Genomic DNA, 16,828 nt, shown 5'->3' with positions numbered 1-16,828 from the left:
CGGCTCAGAGCAGAGCAGAGTGACTGACAGACCCGTGTTTCAGACCAAACACTCTATGTAAGTGATTGCTGTCGGAAGATAGAACTATTTAAGACTTATATTAACACAAACAGTCCGCTTACTTCTGCTTTAAATGATGTAAACGAGACCAAACGTCAACTTCCTGTTTCGGTGCGTCGCAGTTTGACTCATGAAAAAAAAAAACATGAAATAAAAAAAAAGATGAGATGCGTTTTGATTCCCAGCTGTAATTAATGGTTTTCAAACTGTTAACTAATTCTCAATTACCACATACCCTGATACCTCGTCGACTGTTAATTACACCGTGTTCAGGGAGGGGAGGGGGGAGTGTGAGAGTGTGTGTGTGTGTGTGTGTGGGGGGGGTAACCTGAACACACACTGGAATTCATCTCAAATTAAATTACTGCTCTGAATCCATATGTTGATGTTGATGAGAAAATTAATTACTGATGACAATTAGTGCTCAGAGGAACAATGTTTGAACAATTATAAAGAGATAAAAAAAGACCCCCCCCCCCCCCCACTTAACCCCCCCTCTCTTTTTCTCTTTCTCGTATCACTGCAGAACAATTGACTTCTAATTCAGAAACGTTCAATAAATGTTCATCTAAATATTCAATTAAAACACATTTGGTGTTTAACCGACGTCTAAATGATGGAATCACACTGCTGTTAAAGTTAAATTAAACTAATTAATTCTTTATTTAATAAAATCAAACTTTATTTAGATCTGATCAGTTGACAGATCAATAATAGATTTTTTTTTAAAAACACCCTTTGGCCGTTAGATCAGAGGGAAAAAAAGGTTAAAAATGTTGATTTTAAAGAGATTTGATGATGCTGTTCACCTTGCACAAATGCACATTTCTCACATATTTTGAATAAACTTTATCGACACTGGAGAGGCACGCGATCATGTTTATCAACTGATCAGAAGCCAATAATACCGATCATTTTTGGCAGAACTGCAGATGTCATAGATTTTTATCAGTCTCAAATACTTTGTAAAAAAATTTCCGGCATGTTGTTTTGTTTTGTTTTGGTGCCCGTCGCTGCTGGCAACGCAAGAGGTGGGGCTAAGCTAAGCTGATTGATTGTATCACGTTTTGCAATTCTTTGTATTATGCCTTCATTTTTAACTGTACAGCACTTTGGTCAACTTGGGTTTGATTTTAAATGTGCTTTATAAATAAACTTGATTGATTGATTGTAAGGTGATCAGTGACTGGAATAATTAATTACCATCCACCAATCACATATTTTGAAGGGGAAATGATTGACAGCTGATCAATTAAAAGCCATATTTAAAGGTTGGGTCTGGAGTTTTGTGCCCAAAAATAAACATTAGACTTATAATAAAAAAAAAAAAATTATAACAAATAAAATCCTTCTTCATCATCACATATGGGCTTCTCGTCAGTCTGAGTGAAGCGTGGAGCCATGGACCGATTCCCGACCGTCACCGACACTGGTAACAAGTATTAGGGCCGTTGTGGGGAGCTAGCTCGATTCGGCTAGCGGTAGCGGTTAGCATCCGCCGCTAACACCTGCTTCCCAGCTCACAACAACGGCATAACAACATACACGGAGGCTCCCGGTGTTGGCGAATGGTCGGCTAATCGGCCCACGGCTCCAGCGCTTCTTTTCGGACTGTATTTCCTTTCCTTTGTTGTCATGACAACGGCTGCTGTCTGGGGCAGGAGGCTACACAGCTTAGCCCGAGAGGAGGAGGGGCTGAGTTTCAATGTTTAGTTTACAAACTGCAACGAACAAAACTCCCTACCTTTAATCACTGACCCTTTGGATCAAATTTATTTAGTTATATTTTGAATAAACTTTATCACTATATTTGATTCCAAAACAACAACCTAATCATCCTGAAACTTTAGAGTAAATAAACTTCAGAAGCTTAAAGCAGAAGTAAGCGATCCGGTCGTTTTGGCTAACTTCCTGTCAGCCGATGAGTTAGCAGTCCCCGCCCTCGTCCCTACGTCACCACATTCACGCGCATCCCTTGGCTGCACACACAGAGAGGACCGCCCCTTTATGCTGTTCTCTCTCCTCATTGGATAAAGGTTGTAGGATACAAGGAAAGTTTTCTCCTCGGCTTACAGCAGAGCAGAGTGACTGACAGACCCGTGTTTCAGACCAAACACTCTATGTAAGTGATTGCTGTCGGAAGATATAACTATTTAAGACTTATATTAACACAAATATATCACTTACTTCTGCTTTAAAAAAGAAAAGAAAAAAGGAATCGTCTACGACTGGATAAAAGGCGTGGTCAGAGGCGTTGACCTTGAGCCGACCTCGGGGGTCTTACCTGCGGCCCCGGCGTTCAGCATGCTGTACATGGTGTACATGTTGCAGATCTGTCTGTACTGCTCCTCGGCGCTCTCGTCCGCGATGTCGTCCTCCTCCTCGTCGTCGTGGTAACTGATGGGGGAGTCGCTGGTGTACATGCTCAGCGTGCCCGGGCTCGTTCCCTCGGGGGTCCCGCCGTTGTTGTTGCTGCTGCTGTTGTTGTTGTTGTTGTTATGGTTACTGTTGAGTCCCATCCCTCCCACCGAATTGACGCCGACTCCCATGTTGACGTTGGCTCCGCCCATCATGGCGGCGTTGGCCGCGGATCCGCGCCCAGAGGCATCCTGGGTAGTGTTGTTGGAGGAGGTGGAGGAGGAGGAAGAGGAGGAGGAGGAGTAGCGCGCGGCCTTCCTCATCCCGCCGCCTCCGCCCCCTCCCAACCCCCCTCCCCCGTCACGGTTGCCCCCCTCCCACAGCCGCTTGGCCACCGGGGTGCAGACCACCGAGTAGGGGGAGCTCTCCTGCTGCAGGACGGAGACAGAAAAGGAGCAGTGAGAAACCTCCAACTGTAACTCAGTGGTACAAAAACAGTTTTAGAGTTTTTCTTTTGGAAAGACAAAGTGCCAAGTTAAAGGGATACTTCACCCAAAATCGATAATTCACCAAGGAAGGGTTTGGAGAACTTTCAGAGCCATCAAAACGCTTTAGGAGTTCCAGGGGGGGTCCAGCTGGCAACAGATTTTCATATAATGGCGGTGGATAGAGTTCACTTTTGAATCGTCCAAAACACACACTATGAAACATCCAGATACCTCCATACTGCTCGTCTGTACTGACCCAAGTGTCCTGAAGCCGCCACATGAAAAACTTGCTTGGAAACAATTAATTTGATCTCTGTTTTTATCCTTGTTGTAGCAGTAGCTCCCAGTGGCTGCGCTAGATTTGCTGCGAGATGTTCTTCCATGTTTACATCAGACATCCAGTGGTTTACAACGATGAACAAACATGAACAAAATGCTTTGCTTGGATGTAGGTATTATCTAATTTGTGAATGAATTATTTGTAACAAGGGGTAGACGATATAAGTTCGCTTCTTTCTGCCCCCTTTCATTCAAGAGTTACAGTATTGTCATTGTTTATTTTATTTTTTGTTTTTATGCTTGATAAATGAATGAAATAAATAAATAAACATCTCGCAGCAAATCTCGTGCATGCGCACAAACATCAACAGAGCCACAGGAAGCTACTGCTACAACAAGGATAAAATCAGAGATCAAATTATTTTTTTCCCAACAACTTTTCCATGTGGCGGCTTCAGGACACTTGGGTCAGTACAGACGAGCAGTATGGAGGTATCTGGATGTTTCATAGTGTGTGTTTTGGACGATTCAAAAATGAACTCTATCTGCCGCCATTATATGTAAATCCGTTGCCAGCCGAACCCCCCCTGGAACTCCTAAAGCGTTTTGATGACTCTGAAAGTTCTCCAAACCCTTCCTTGGCATGACAGTGAGTAGAAAATTGGTGAATTATCGATCTATGATATAATAAATAAAACGTATTGATAACCAGTAAAACACTGAGCTGCCAAAATGTATTTGTCACCTGAGTTTGTACAATATTTCAGGGATCGTTGCATAAAATGTGTGTTCACATAAAATATGAGAAATATCGGACGATTTAATTGATTTAATCAGGAAACGTTGGATTCTGCTCAGATTTCTCCTGAAAACCTCTCGTTGTTTAACTTCAGTTCACTCTCCAGTATTTTCTGCCTTTCTGACAGAAACGCTTAAACGTCTCATTAAAATACAGCGTCTCTACCGGCAAAGCAAATCACAAATAAACACCCAGAAGGTCTGAAAACATCGTTATTATGATCGGTTTGAACAAGATTTCTGAATTTTTATTTTTTTATTTTTTTAACTGCATCTGTACATCTGATGTTATTTGCTCATCTGCATCTAAAAAATGTGCCGATCATCATCATCATCATCACACTGCTGCGTCTGTGTGCTGAACACACTGATATGCAGATTAGCACCTGACATCACATGGCGTCTATTTTGGAGCGGCTAACAGCTGCTTTTCCTCCGACTTCGATTGCAAGAAGACGACAACGTCTTCTGCAGTTTTCTCGTTTTAAAAAGCTGCATTTTAACTCCACTCACTCCCACATGTAGATGTTCTCATATACTATAGTATGTGTCAATAAAAAGATTCACAATCTTCTATTCAGCGTGGTAATTGTTGGATGTGAATGGGTTTGAGTTTGAAGCTAAAACTCAATGTTAAAGTTACAGATGCACAGATAAAGGACGCAGTTTTAACAAAAACTAAATCTGGTTCAAAAAGAGCTATTGAAAAGATCTAGTACGGAATCTGGCTGGCCTTTATTTTCAATAGAAAGTTAAAAAAATAAATAAAAAGAAGCCAGACACATGAAAAAGCCGTTCTGTTTGAATTACGCCACAATTACGTGACAACAAATGAACTTTCATCAGTTTGCTTCAGTTTTAAGCTTCTTCCGACACCCAACGCTCATTTATATGGATGGAAATATGATCAAAACAAACCACGCTCGTCTCTGGGCGCCGAGGCTCTTCACCTTCTCCATTTAAAGCTCGTACAAAGTGGATGAATGTACACAGTTTAAATAACCTCTGACCCCCGACATGATTTATGTCCTTGTGTGAATAAAAACATATACATATATAGGTATAAAATGTCCATTTATGTTTTGTTTCATCGCTGACCTTCGGGTTATGGTTTATCAAATGCATGTAAAGTGTTTTATAAATGTGTTCTCGAAGCTTCTGTTCGATAAGTAAATGGCTTTTTTGTCACTGGAGCGACTGGGAACAGACTCGCCTTGAAACTCTATCAAAGCCTTTTCAAACCTCAAACTCAATGAAACTCCTACTCATGATGCCGACGTTCAGAGCGAATAAAGGTTTCTCCTTCGCGCTTCGCTGCGGTTAATTATCACTGCACCGGAGGAACGCCGGACGTACCTGCTGCGGCTGCGGGGTCGGCTGAGGCGTGGTCGCCGTCTGCTCCGTCTTCACTTTGGACACCAGTGGGAGGGGCGTCAGGCATGAGGAGGGCCTCCCCGCGGCCGTGGCGACCACGCCGACTCCGCCCCCTCCCACGGTCTGAGTGACGGGGCTCTGAGGCTCGGAGGGCGGGGTCTCCTCGGTGTGGAGACCCTGGGAGTCACAGCTTGGAGATGAGACCTGGAGATGAGGTGAGGTGAGTATTAAACATAATATAATATTTAATTTATTCACATTTATGCAAGTTTTAAGGTTCAAAAGTTAGATTTGCATGTCTTCTTTTTAATTAATGATTAGCTCTAGGTTCTAAATTAATTAAGGATGCTGGGCTGAAATAATGTCATTAATGGTCAGTGAACGCACCAGAGAGAAAAGTTTCTGCTGGTGTCTGGGATGGTTAAACGGTCAGATGATTACTGGTCAAACGGGAAAATGGCCTGTTTGTAACAACACTCTGCAGATTTAAAGGTCCCATATTATATAAAGTTACATCATCTTTGATTATAAAGCAGCTCTAGGTTCTATATTAACACTGTGAAAGTATCAAAGCCTCAGTCCACAGAGAAATGCACACAGCCTGTATTCAGAAACTGAGCCTTAAAACCAGCCGTCAGGACTTCCTGTCACTTTGTGATGTCACAACTAAGCCCCGCCCCCTCAACACCTGGACCCAAACATCCATCCAACAACTTGCAGGATTTGGTTTCTCTGAGTGTTTTATTCTGAAATCTGCCATAATATTTTTATTGGATCATTTTAGTAAACAGCCAGCCAATCAGAAGAGAGCTTTAGAGCCTCCTCTCTTCTGATTGGCTGTCACCGACTTGCTGTTACTAGATCTCCTGAGAGAAGCTGAGAGAGGAAATTCTTAATTCTTAAAACCACAAATAAATATATTTTCATGGATCAAACGCTTTAAAGTAAAACACAGGAAGCGTGTAAAAATACTTGACCTTTAAAATGTATAAAACCTCAACCTCATTGGTTTGGTATCAACTGAATCAAGCAAAAAGAAACTCACCAAGATGTGAGATATTGTGTGCTTCATACAGGTAAAGTTACTGTTCAACACCTCAGGCTGAAGTTCCTTTGTGGAAATTGAGTTATACAATACAGATAGTAAGTGTTGAAAAGACATCTAGAAACAAAATAACTTTGAGAAAAGCAGCAAATTCTGACAGAAGAAGCTGGAACCAGTTTCATAAGAAAGTAAAATATTATTTTCACACAGAGCAGTGGTGCTGCAAAATTTGCTTCTATGAGTTAATTCATTGATTAGGGTTAATCATTAAAGTTGCAGTCAACATTTTGTTTTTTGTTTTTGGTCCAAAGCCCAACCCTGGCCTGCTCTCCTTTGTACAAACGGTAAACTTGTTTGATTATGCTGCAAGTCAATTTTTAGTATCAAACTCAGGTTCCCTAAACTTCCTTTGGTAGTCTGCCAAGGTTGGTGGTGAAGCAGCCAAGCAGCCAAAAAAAAAGACACCATCATGTCCAGTAAATAACATTTTAAGAGCAGCAGAGCGACTTAATTCACACTCCAGTAGCACATCCTGTATTTTGCTTCACGTCGCTGTTATCATCTTAACTCTGGTGTCTGGAGGGTATGAGCGGCTACATTCAAGGAAATCACTTTCTCTCATTAATATGCAGATTTATGCAGCACGGCACTCCAAATGTAATCAGATCTACAAACACAGACACCCCCATGACAACATAACGCCACGCATAATGTCACACACAACAGGTGCCATGGTGGCGGCAAAAAAAAAAAAAAATGTAATTATAACACCCGTGTCTGGCACACAGAGGATTTTCTCTGCACGATTACAATTTACAGCGTTTTTTAATATGTAGAAATTAGTGCAGCATTAGCGCTAATGCACTTCTGACCTCTTCCACCGATCTGCAGCGTTAACGACATCTGGATCCATTAATCACCAGCACATCAAAGCTTCATTAGGAGCCCCTTCCCTTCAGTATTCCCTTCCCTTCCCTTCAGTATTCCCTTCCCGTTACCTTGAGGAAAAACTCGGTGCCCTTCTCCATGATCTGCTGGATCTGGAGGAATCCGGCCGTGTACATGAGCAGGAACTGGTCGCCGACGTTCATGCTGAGGCGTCCCGTGTAGCAGAAGGCCAGGATCTGCTGGAAGCTCTGCGGCTGCACGGCCGGGGGCAGCTCCACCACCGAGCTCTTCCCCCCGGCGTTGAACAGGTCCCGGAAGTAGGAGCTGCTGGCTGCAAGGACCGCACGGTGGGCCTGAGGAGGGGAGAGGAGGAGGAGGAGGAGGAGGGTTAGGGTGAACACAATCCACAGAGTTTGTAGTTTGTAGGTCAACCTAAATCACATGTAGCTACAGGTGCATCTCAATGAATACGTCCGTCAGTTAACTGGCTCTGGTCTGGACCAAATGCAATGTTTAGTTTTTGTTTAGTTTAGTTCAGTGTGGTTCACTTTGCATTTTTTTGCACGTGGACCTGATTTTGTAAACAAAGCCACATGTACCTACGCTCTGAGGCTGTTCAGTCACCGGTCGGAAAAGTCTGGCTTTGCACTCGTTGTGATGTTGATCTGGCTCGTACACCTTCACAGAACATTTTGAGGATTTAACTCAAGGTCTACCAAGGAGAGAGCGCGCGTTCTTCCTGCATGTGTTGTGCGCTGAATGCTTTTTGAACCTGGGTTGGATCGGTTCATCTGAACTGCACCCAGACCACCTCTCCAGGTTGATCTCTGTCTGCTCGCCTGGTCCACACCTGAGTTTCAGGGGCGTCTCCAGACATTTTTGATATGGGTGGCACTGACTCATGGTGGGGTGGCATGAAGCATGAGCATGAGTGCACACATTATGTACCCACACAGGTTTTGGCCATAGCCAGTTTTGACCCATATCTACTTCAATTACTATCACTGTATTTTGACCTACTAGTCAAAATACAGGAGTGGCTGTGATAGAAAACCCTTAATATTTTATAACGTATAATTAGTAATAATTATTGTTATTTGAAAACAAAGGGTGACCGTGCATTTTCATCTCTGGCCCCCCCGGCTTTGGAACAGCCGTCCGCTTATAGTGTTAGATCAGCTGACTCCACTGCAGTTTTTAAACAACGGCTTAAAACTCACTTTTACAGGATGGCGTATTCTTAACTATTTCCTGATCTTGTTTAATTATTTTAACATTTTATCTGCCCTGCAAGAGCACTTCTATTGTTTTATTTATTTATAAATTCATTTGTATTGTACTTTTGTATATGAATTTGACTTGTACTGTCTTTGTGGCCACAGTGCCGCTGACTGTGGACTTCTGATTGAGGGTCATGTGAGCAAGATGGAGCGACCACTGCCGCTGTGACCCCGCCCACATGGAGGAGTTACTATGAAGAACTCAGCTGTAATGAGAAAGGACCTAAACCAAGTTGAGTGGAGCTGTAACTGAAGTGGAAATGGGGAATTGGTTTCAAGTGAACTCTACAAGGCAGGTGTGAAAACACCTTAAGAGACCATTCAAAGGCTCAGGAACCCTCTGCAGGTGTTTAGAGTTAATTTGCTGATTAGAGAGTGACATCATCTAACTTTTTCACTATTCTACTTGTTTGAGATACTGAATTATTTTTCTTATGAATATAAAAATCTCACCATCATGGGACGAATAAAGGATTTTTTATTACAAATAAGACTTGGAATATTTCAGTCTGTATGTGATGAATCTATATGAGTTTCAAAATTTGAAATGAACGACTGAAATAAATGAACTTTTCCATCATATTTATCCTGATTTATTTCGATGCGCCTGTATGCAGTTCATTAGCTTCATTCCCTGACAAATATTTACAATAATCTCACTTTGATGGCAATTTTTTTTCTTTCTTTCTTTCTTCCTTCCAACTGCAGCAGAGTCATATACCATAATTTATTTCTGGAAGTATTGACCACATCAGAATTGTATCCCACTGTGGAGGAATCATCATTAACTTCTGACACTCGGCCAAATCTCAGCTCTCTGGGCCTCACAAAGTGAAATTGTAAATTGTATTGAACAGCAGCAAAGCCTGAGAGATTTATGTGTGCGGTGATGATGGAGGTGGTGGCTCGGACCGAGAGCTCAGAAAATCTATTGGAAATTATTTAAAGCTGGATTCTGGAGTTTTTTTCTTTAGTTTTTTTTTTTTTTTTTTTTTGACCCGGGTCATATTTTCACGTCTCGCTAATTAAACTGACCAGAATCTCATCAATACCTTCACTGTGGAACTAATTACAGCAGCAGCGTCGCTCCCTACAGAACCAGAGAGCTGGACTAAATAAAACCAAACGCATGAAAACAAAAAGGAAAAGCACAGACGTTGCAAATTTTCTTTGAAATGCTTCATTTCTTTCGGCCTCGTTCACACTGCCACTCCAAATCAGATTTTTAACATATCCAGATTGTGTCTAGTTTTTTGGGGTTTGTTTTTTTTTACAGTGTGAACAGCCAAAAAACGTTTTTCATAGTACCTAAGTGGATAAGATAAACACAATATAGACACAAGCAGATCAGATCTGATCATTTGCGATACGTAATGGCGACTGTCATCAGTAAGATAAGATCCTGATCAAAGCCTTTGATTCTTCCTCTACCACTCGTCTCTCTCGTTTGGAAAAATAAGATTCGTACAGTCATGGCCAAAAATATTGGCACTCTACTTTTTTTTAAATATTGCCCCAATTTCTCATAATTTTTCTCATCAAATCATTGTAACTACAAATGTTTTAATATTCAGAAGTGTATTTCTTTGGTTCGCAATGGAAGGACACACACAAAACACAACAACTGGAGAACAAAGTCAAATCTGACATTTTACACACAAAACTCCTAAAATGAACTGAACAAAACTGTGATTCCTTTACTGCTGTTAATTGTCACAGGTGAGTTAAAATACAAATTATAGGAGCATCACCTGCTTAAAAACCCAATGATTTCTTCCAGTTTTGAAAAAGTGCCAATCATTTTGTCCAGTTCACTTTGTTTTTTGTGTGTTGTTCCATTGCGAACCAAAGAAATACACTTCTCTACTTATTTTTCAGATATTGCCCCAATTTCTCCCTGAAAATCATTGCAACTACAAATGTTTTAATATTCAGAAGTGTATTTCTTTGGTTTGCAATGGAACGACACACAAAAAACACAATAACTGGGGAACAAAGTCAAATCTGACATTTTACACACAAAACTCCTAAAATGAACTGAACAAAACTGTGATTCCTTTACTGCTGTTAATTGTCACAGGTGAGTTAAAATACAAATTATAGGAGCATCACCTGCTTAAAAACCCAATGATTTCTTCCAGTTTTGAAAAAGTGCCAATCATTTTGTCCAGTTCACTTTGTTTTTTGTGTGTTGTTCCATTGCGAACCAAAGAAATACACTTCTCTACTTATTTTTCAGATATTGCCCCAATTTCTCCCTGAAAATCATTGCAACTACAAATGTTTTAATATTCAGAAGTGTATTTCTTTGGTTCGCAATGGAACTGGACAAAATGATTGGCACTTTTTCAAAACTGAAAGACATCATTGGGTTTTTAAGCAGGTGATGCTCCTATAATTTGTATTTTAACTCACCTGTGACAAAATCAGTTACGCAGAATGTCAATTTAACCCCCTCCTTACTCATCGCATTTCTGGAAAACCTTTTCGCAATGCGTTTATCACTATAACGCTGAAAAAAGACTCATCAGTCAGTCCTTTTTCAAAAACTGAAAGAAATCATTGGGTTTCAATCATGTGATGCTCCTTTAATTTGTATTTTAACTCACCTGTGACAGGTTGTGTGTGTAAAATGTCAGATTTGACTTTGTTCCCCAGTTTTTTTTTTTGTTTTTGTTCCATTGCAAACCAGACTGAACTTGACAAAATGATTGGCACTTTTTCAAGAAATAAATAATTGGGCTTTTAAGCATGTGATACTCCTTTAATTTGTATTTTAACTCACCTGTGACAATTAACAGGTGGCGGCAGTAGAGGAATCACACTTTTTTTGTTTGTAAAGTGTCAGATTTGACTTTGTTCCCCCTTTTTCTTTGTGTGTGTGTGTCGTTCCATTGCAAACCAAAGAAATACACTTCTGAACACCAACACATTCGTAGTTGCAACGTTTTTCAGGGAAGAAACTGGAGCATTATCTGAAAACTAAAAAGTGCCTTGACTGTAAATACACCTTTAAGTTCTCATGCAGAAGTTTTTCAGACGATGCTTCATTACTGAGGCGGCTGTGAGCTCGTTATCTGGCAGCTAACGATGACCGATACGTCTCCTCCCGCACCAGATGTTGTTTAGTAACTAAAAGTCTGTAAAAAAAAACAAAACAACAAAAAACAAAACAATCGTCATCGTTGTCGTCGTGTGTCCGCACCTTGAAGGCGTGTCCCTTGACGACCACGGAGACATCACAGTAGAGGCCCTGCAGCCGCTGCTCGTTCAGACACTCCAGGACGTTGTTGCCAAAGTTAGGGATCGCCATCTGCAGCGTCTGAGCCATAACGCTCTGCCCAGCACCACAGGGTCTGCAGGGGGACGGAGAGATGGACACGTTAGAGACGGAGGAGAGGAGGGGGAGACGACAGACCAGACAGAAAGAGAAAGAAGAGGAGGAGGAGGAGTTAAGATAAAGGAAACAGAGGGAGTCAAGTGTATGATGATTAATGAATTAAGGATTTGGTAAACAACTTTAATTCAAAACTCTGAATGAAAGAGAATTTGGGGCCACCAGCGACAGTTATATAAGCCGCCGCCGTCGTCTTCCTCTCCTTCTTCTTTTTCTCCTTTTTCTTCTTCTTTTTAACCGCGTTTCATTAAATCTAATTCACAGTTAATAAACTGTTTGCTGGTTTTCTGGCCTACTTTGTTATTTTCCCCGTCTCTCTCCCTCTCAGTCAAAACACAGCCGCTTACATAACTCATCTATTTCACTTCATCACCATCATCCAACAAAAGAAGCCTGTGATGAAGAAGAAGCGCAGGAACTGTCAAACCAGTGACTTTAAAGGGACAACGAGGAGTTTTGGAAAAGCGAAGCGTTTTCACACTACATTTATGAGCCTCTGCGCGCACCGTAAAATTATTTTGACCGGCGCAAGACGGACTCGTGTTTTCATTCATCAAGAATTCAAGTCAGAGGTTCAAAGAGGTTCAGTTACCGTCGTAGTTCCGACCATAAACGGCGATTCAGCTGCGTTATTCTCATGACTCGTTGCGAAACCGAAAGTAAAAAACGCTGGTCGGCTCGACCAGCATCTCCGCCGCCACTAATAATAACAAAATAACGATAGAGACAGAACGATATATTTATCGAAAATGGGCCCATTAACAAGTGTGGGTAGCGGAGATTCATCCACATTAACGTGAGACTTTTTTATAACCGAATAGAAACTCCTCGTTGTCCCTTTAAAAACAACACATAAACAACCTGTGTGTGTGTGTGTGTGTGTGTGTGTGTGGACTGACTCTTTATTCTAGTCCATATTATGCACAATGTATTTACATAGGCGGAGCAGCAGCAGCAGCAAACAGACCAGAGCACAGAGGTGAGTCACTTCATCATCACCCAGCAAACACCTTTTATACAGAGAGATGGATGGAGAACAAGTCGCCCTGGAGAGGACAGGAGCAGAGTAAATCAGTAGCTGCTGCTGCTGGAGGATGATGATGATGATGATGATGATGATGATGCAGCTGCTGCTGAGCTCCTACAACGACGACATCCCCCACAACAGACGAGACGGCGGTGATCCGTCTGGTTCCTCCACAGGGAGCCGACGAGGAGCAGCTTCACCTCGACAGCAGGCGGCTGCAGAGTAACCGTGACGACGCAGAGAGGACACGTGGAAGGAGACAAGTCACAGTTTGCCTCAGTTCCCCCCTAGACAACCCCCGACCTATGGACAGTCACTCTGCACTACGACAACAATTTGCACAATAACTTTCTTTCTGTATCTATCTTGATCTTTATCCTATTATATTCTATTTTATTCTATTTATATAAATCCTAAATTGTATATGCATATTTTTTTTGCACTAGAATATTTTTTTTTTTTGTGATCAAATGTTTATTTAAAGAATACAAGTTACGACCAAGAAACATGACTCATTACTTTTATTTGCTCTTGCATTTAACTCTGTTTTTATTGTTTTGTTTGTTTTTATTCTGTCTTATGCTTCTTTTTTTTTTCTTTTTTTTTTATGTTTTGTCTTTATGTAAAGCACATTGAGTTGCCTTGGTATGAAATGCGCTATATAAATAAAGATGCCTTGCCTTGCCTTGCCTTGCCTTGCCTTGCCTTGCCTTGCCTTGCCATGCCTCATTAATGACAATAGAGACAGTACAAAAATTGACTGTAACAACTAAATCAAAAAAATAATAATAGTGATAGTGTAACCTTGCACTTCAATAAGGTGCAAGAAAAACCAAAACAAATGTGCATAAAAATTATATTAAAAAAAATAAATAAATAAATAAGTAAAAAATAGAAGAAAAAAAAAAAAGAGAAAAAAGGAAAAGGAAAATGGGCACCACCCCCCAGCCCAACAGCACACTCACAGTGGTACGCTTGCACTACAATATTTTATTTTATTTTATCTAATTTTATTTACATTTTTATTTCAACCCTACGATTAAAGGGACTACAAGGAGTTTTGGAAAGCAAAGTGTTTTCACACTACATTTCCCATGAGCCTCCGTGCGCACGGTGAAATTCTTGGACCGGCGCAAGACGGACGAAAGGGGAAACCATTTGCCAAGAATGTTTTCATTGATCAAGAATGAAAGTCGGAGGTTGGAGGACGATCAGATACCGTCGTAGTATCGACCATAAACGATGCCAACTAGCGATCCGGCAGCGTCCAGGAAACCGAAACTAGGAAATGCTGGGCGAGCTGACAACTAATAATATCAAAATAACTATGAAGACAAAACAATATATTTATCAAAACTGGACCCATTAACAAGTGGGTAACGTAGATTCATCCACATTAATATGAAACTCTTTTATAACCAAAAGCAAACTCCTCTGGGTCTCTTTAACTATTTTTCTTTCTCATTTCTTTATGTTTGCACCTGACACCACGACAAGTTCCTTATGCTGTAAACCAGTGGTTCTCAACGTGGGGTCCGGGGACCCCCAGGGGTCCTTGAGAGGGTTAAAGGGGGTCCCCAACTTTTTCTTGAAATTCTACCTTTTTTTTTTTTTTTTGAGAATTTTTGTTATTATTGTTTCTTTTGAGAATTTTACCACTTTTTTTGTAGAAAATCTTTAACTTTTTTTTTTATAATTTATATATTTTTTTTATACTTTTTGAGAATTTTTTTAACCACCTCTTCCTACAAATGTTTTTGGAGAAATTGTACCACTTTTTTCCAGAAATTTCTCTATAATGTTTCCAAAAATTCACACCATTGGCCCTAATTTGAATGTACAAAAAAAAGTAACGTTATTCAGTCTCAGAACAAATATTTGTGTATTTCTGGTTTGCTTCAAAATTTTGTCCAATGGGGGTCCGTGGTCTAATTTGGGTCAATTTAGGGGTCCTTGATGTAAAAAAAGGTTGAGAACCACTGCTGTAAACTGACCTTTACTGCTCTTGGCAATAAAAACATTTCTGATTCTTTTACAACTTTGACCAGAAGAAACTTGAAGACGACGACCTCACAGTGACCTCATGAGGACAACAAGACATGTACAGACAGACACACGCATGGCCAGAAATATTGACAGCCCAGCACTTTTTTTTCAGATAATGCTCAAATTTGTCCCTGAAAATCATCACAACTACAAACATTGTTGTATTCAGTAGTAGTGTATTTCTTTGGTTTGCAATGGAGTGACACAAAAAGTAAAATCTGACATTTTACACACAGAACTCAAAAAAATTGATTACACTGTTCAATATTGCGATAAAGTCACTTGTGATAAATAAGCAAATATTTAAGTGCCTATTAACCTCACAGCTCCTGAGTCTTTAAGTACCCTGAAACACTGATTAGAAAAATCTGCACTTGAAACATCAGTTAAGCAGAACATTAATTTAACCCTCTCCTTACTCATCACATTTCTGGAAACCCTATCGCAACATGTTTATCACTATTACTCGGTAAAAATATGACTCATCAGTCAGTCCTAGTTCAAAAACTGAAAGAAATCATTGGGTTTCAATCATGTGATGCTCCTTTAATTTGTATTTTAACTCTGTGACAATTAACAGGTGCTGGCAGTGTAGGAATAACACTTCTGTCCAGTTCATTTTTGGAGTTTTGTGCATAAAACGACTCGTTTCCATAGGGTTTTTTTTATGTCGTTCCATTATAAACCAAAGAAATACCCTTCTGAACACCAAAACATTTGTAGTTGCAATGGTTTTCAAGGAGAAACTGGGGCATTATCTGAGAAAAAAGTGCAGGGGTGCCAATATTTTTAGCTATGACTGTATCTGACAACACCCACAGCGCTGAGATCGTTGTTATAGAAACTTTAGGTCACAACAAACTCAAGATTTTTCACCTTAATAGAGACAAACTGCAAAATACAAAAGCGTTTACCCACTGGATCTGTGAGTTAAAGAATGTCTACAGTAACACTGAAGCAGAAACCACATCATTTATAAATACACTTTATAGATTCATACTCGGGGTAAAAAACTGCAGTTTTCCTAGGAATCAATTCTTCTTCTGAAACTGTTGCCCACACAGGAAGTTGCACTGTGCAGCCACTGGCAACTACTTTTTTTTTTTTTGTAGAGCAAACAGTGCAAGATAATTGATTTCCAGTGAAAAGTGTACGTTAGCAAACAAAAAAAATCTCCAATTTCGCAACATGCCACTCTAGGGGATTCCCACCAGTACGTAACCATAAGGCTTTAATTTAAAGGGCTGGGACCAGAGTTAGGACGAAGGGGAAGTGGTATTTAACTCTACAATTATTAGTTTTTATTAGATAATAAAATAACATTTCGAATCTATAATCAAGCATCTGCTTAGATTTTACAAAGGGCTTCACCTCAGTAACGCCATTCAACAACAAGAACAAGCAGGCCAATTCTAATTTTAGCACATTTTAAAATCAATTGTAAAGCAGCAGAAGGAGAAACCAGCACCAGATCATCTAGAAACGCATATAAATATAAAATCCGCTGCTCTGCCGCCCGCTGATTTAACAGGGTTCACGTTAAAGAAAGCTTTGATCTGCAATAAGCCTGAACCATTCATTGAAATATTACTGAAATTGCAATATAGTGCATATGAGTGCAGTATCCAAATTGCAACAGCTGCAATTTTCTTGATAAAAAGTGTCACAACGAACCAGAAATGAAGAATCGTGGTTCTACGGAGCTGAAAAAAAAAAACTCCCTCCATCATTATTTCTATATTTCCACTTAAAAAATGAAATAAAACAAACCACCGCTCCGTCATGAGG

The 16,828-nt window shown here is 40.4% G+C and overlaps 1 protein-coding gene across 1 annotated transcript in view; it reads right to left on the bottom strand.

The window, feature by feature from the left end:
- The window catches only part of nacc1b (nucleus accumbens associated 1, BEN and BTB (POZ) domain containing b), a 38,580-nt gene that overhangs the window by 14,865 nt on the left and 6,887 nt on the right, over nt 1-16,828 (bottom strand). Inside the window, exons 2-5 of the mRNA XM_083971641.1 lie at nt 11,776-11,926; nt 7,401-7,643; nt 5,340-5,561; nt 2,345-2,849 (exon numbers count right to left, since the gene is read on the bottom strand). Coding sequence (XP_083827767.1) covers nt 2,345-2,849; nt 5,340-5,561; nt 7,401-7,643; nt 11,776-11,901 — 1,096 coding nt within the window. The 5' untranslated portion in view covers nt 11,902-11,926. The remainder of the gene's footprint in view (nt 1-2,344; nt 2,850-5,339; nt 5,562-7,400; nt 7,644-11,775; nt 11,927-16,828) is intronic.

Source organism: Trachurus trachurus (genome assembly GCF_905171665.1).
Source record: "Trachurus trachurus genome assembly, chromosome: 1".
In the NCBI taxonomy this organism is placed as follows: domain Eukaryota; kingdom Metazoa; phylum Chordata; class Actinopteri; order Carangiformes; family Carangidae; genus Trachurus; species Trachurus trachurus.
Note: the sequence above shows the minus strand (reverse complement) of the source record. Positions and strands in the feature narration are given on the sequence as shown.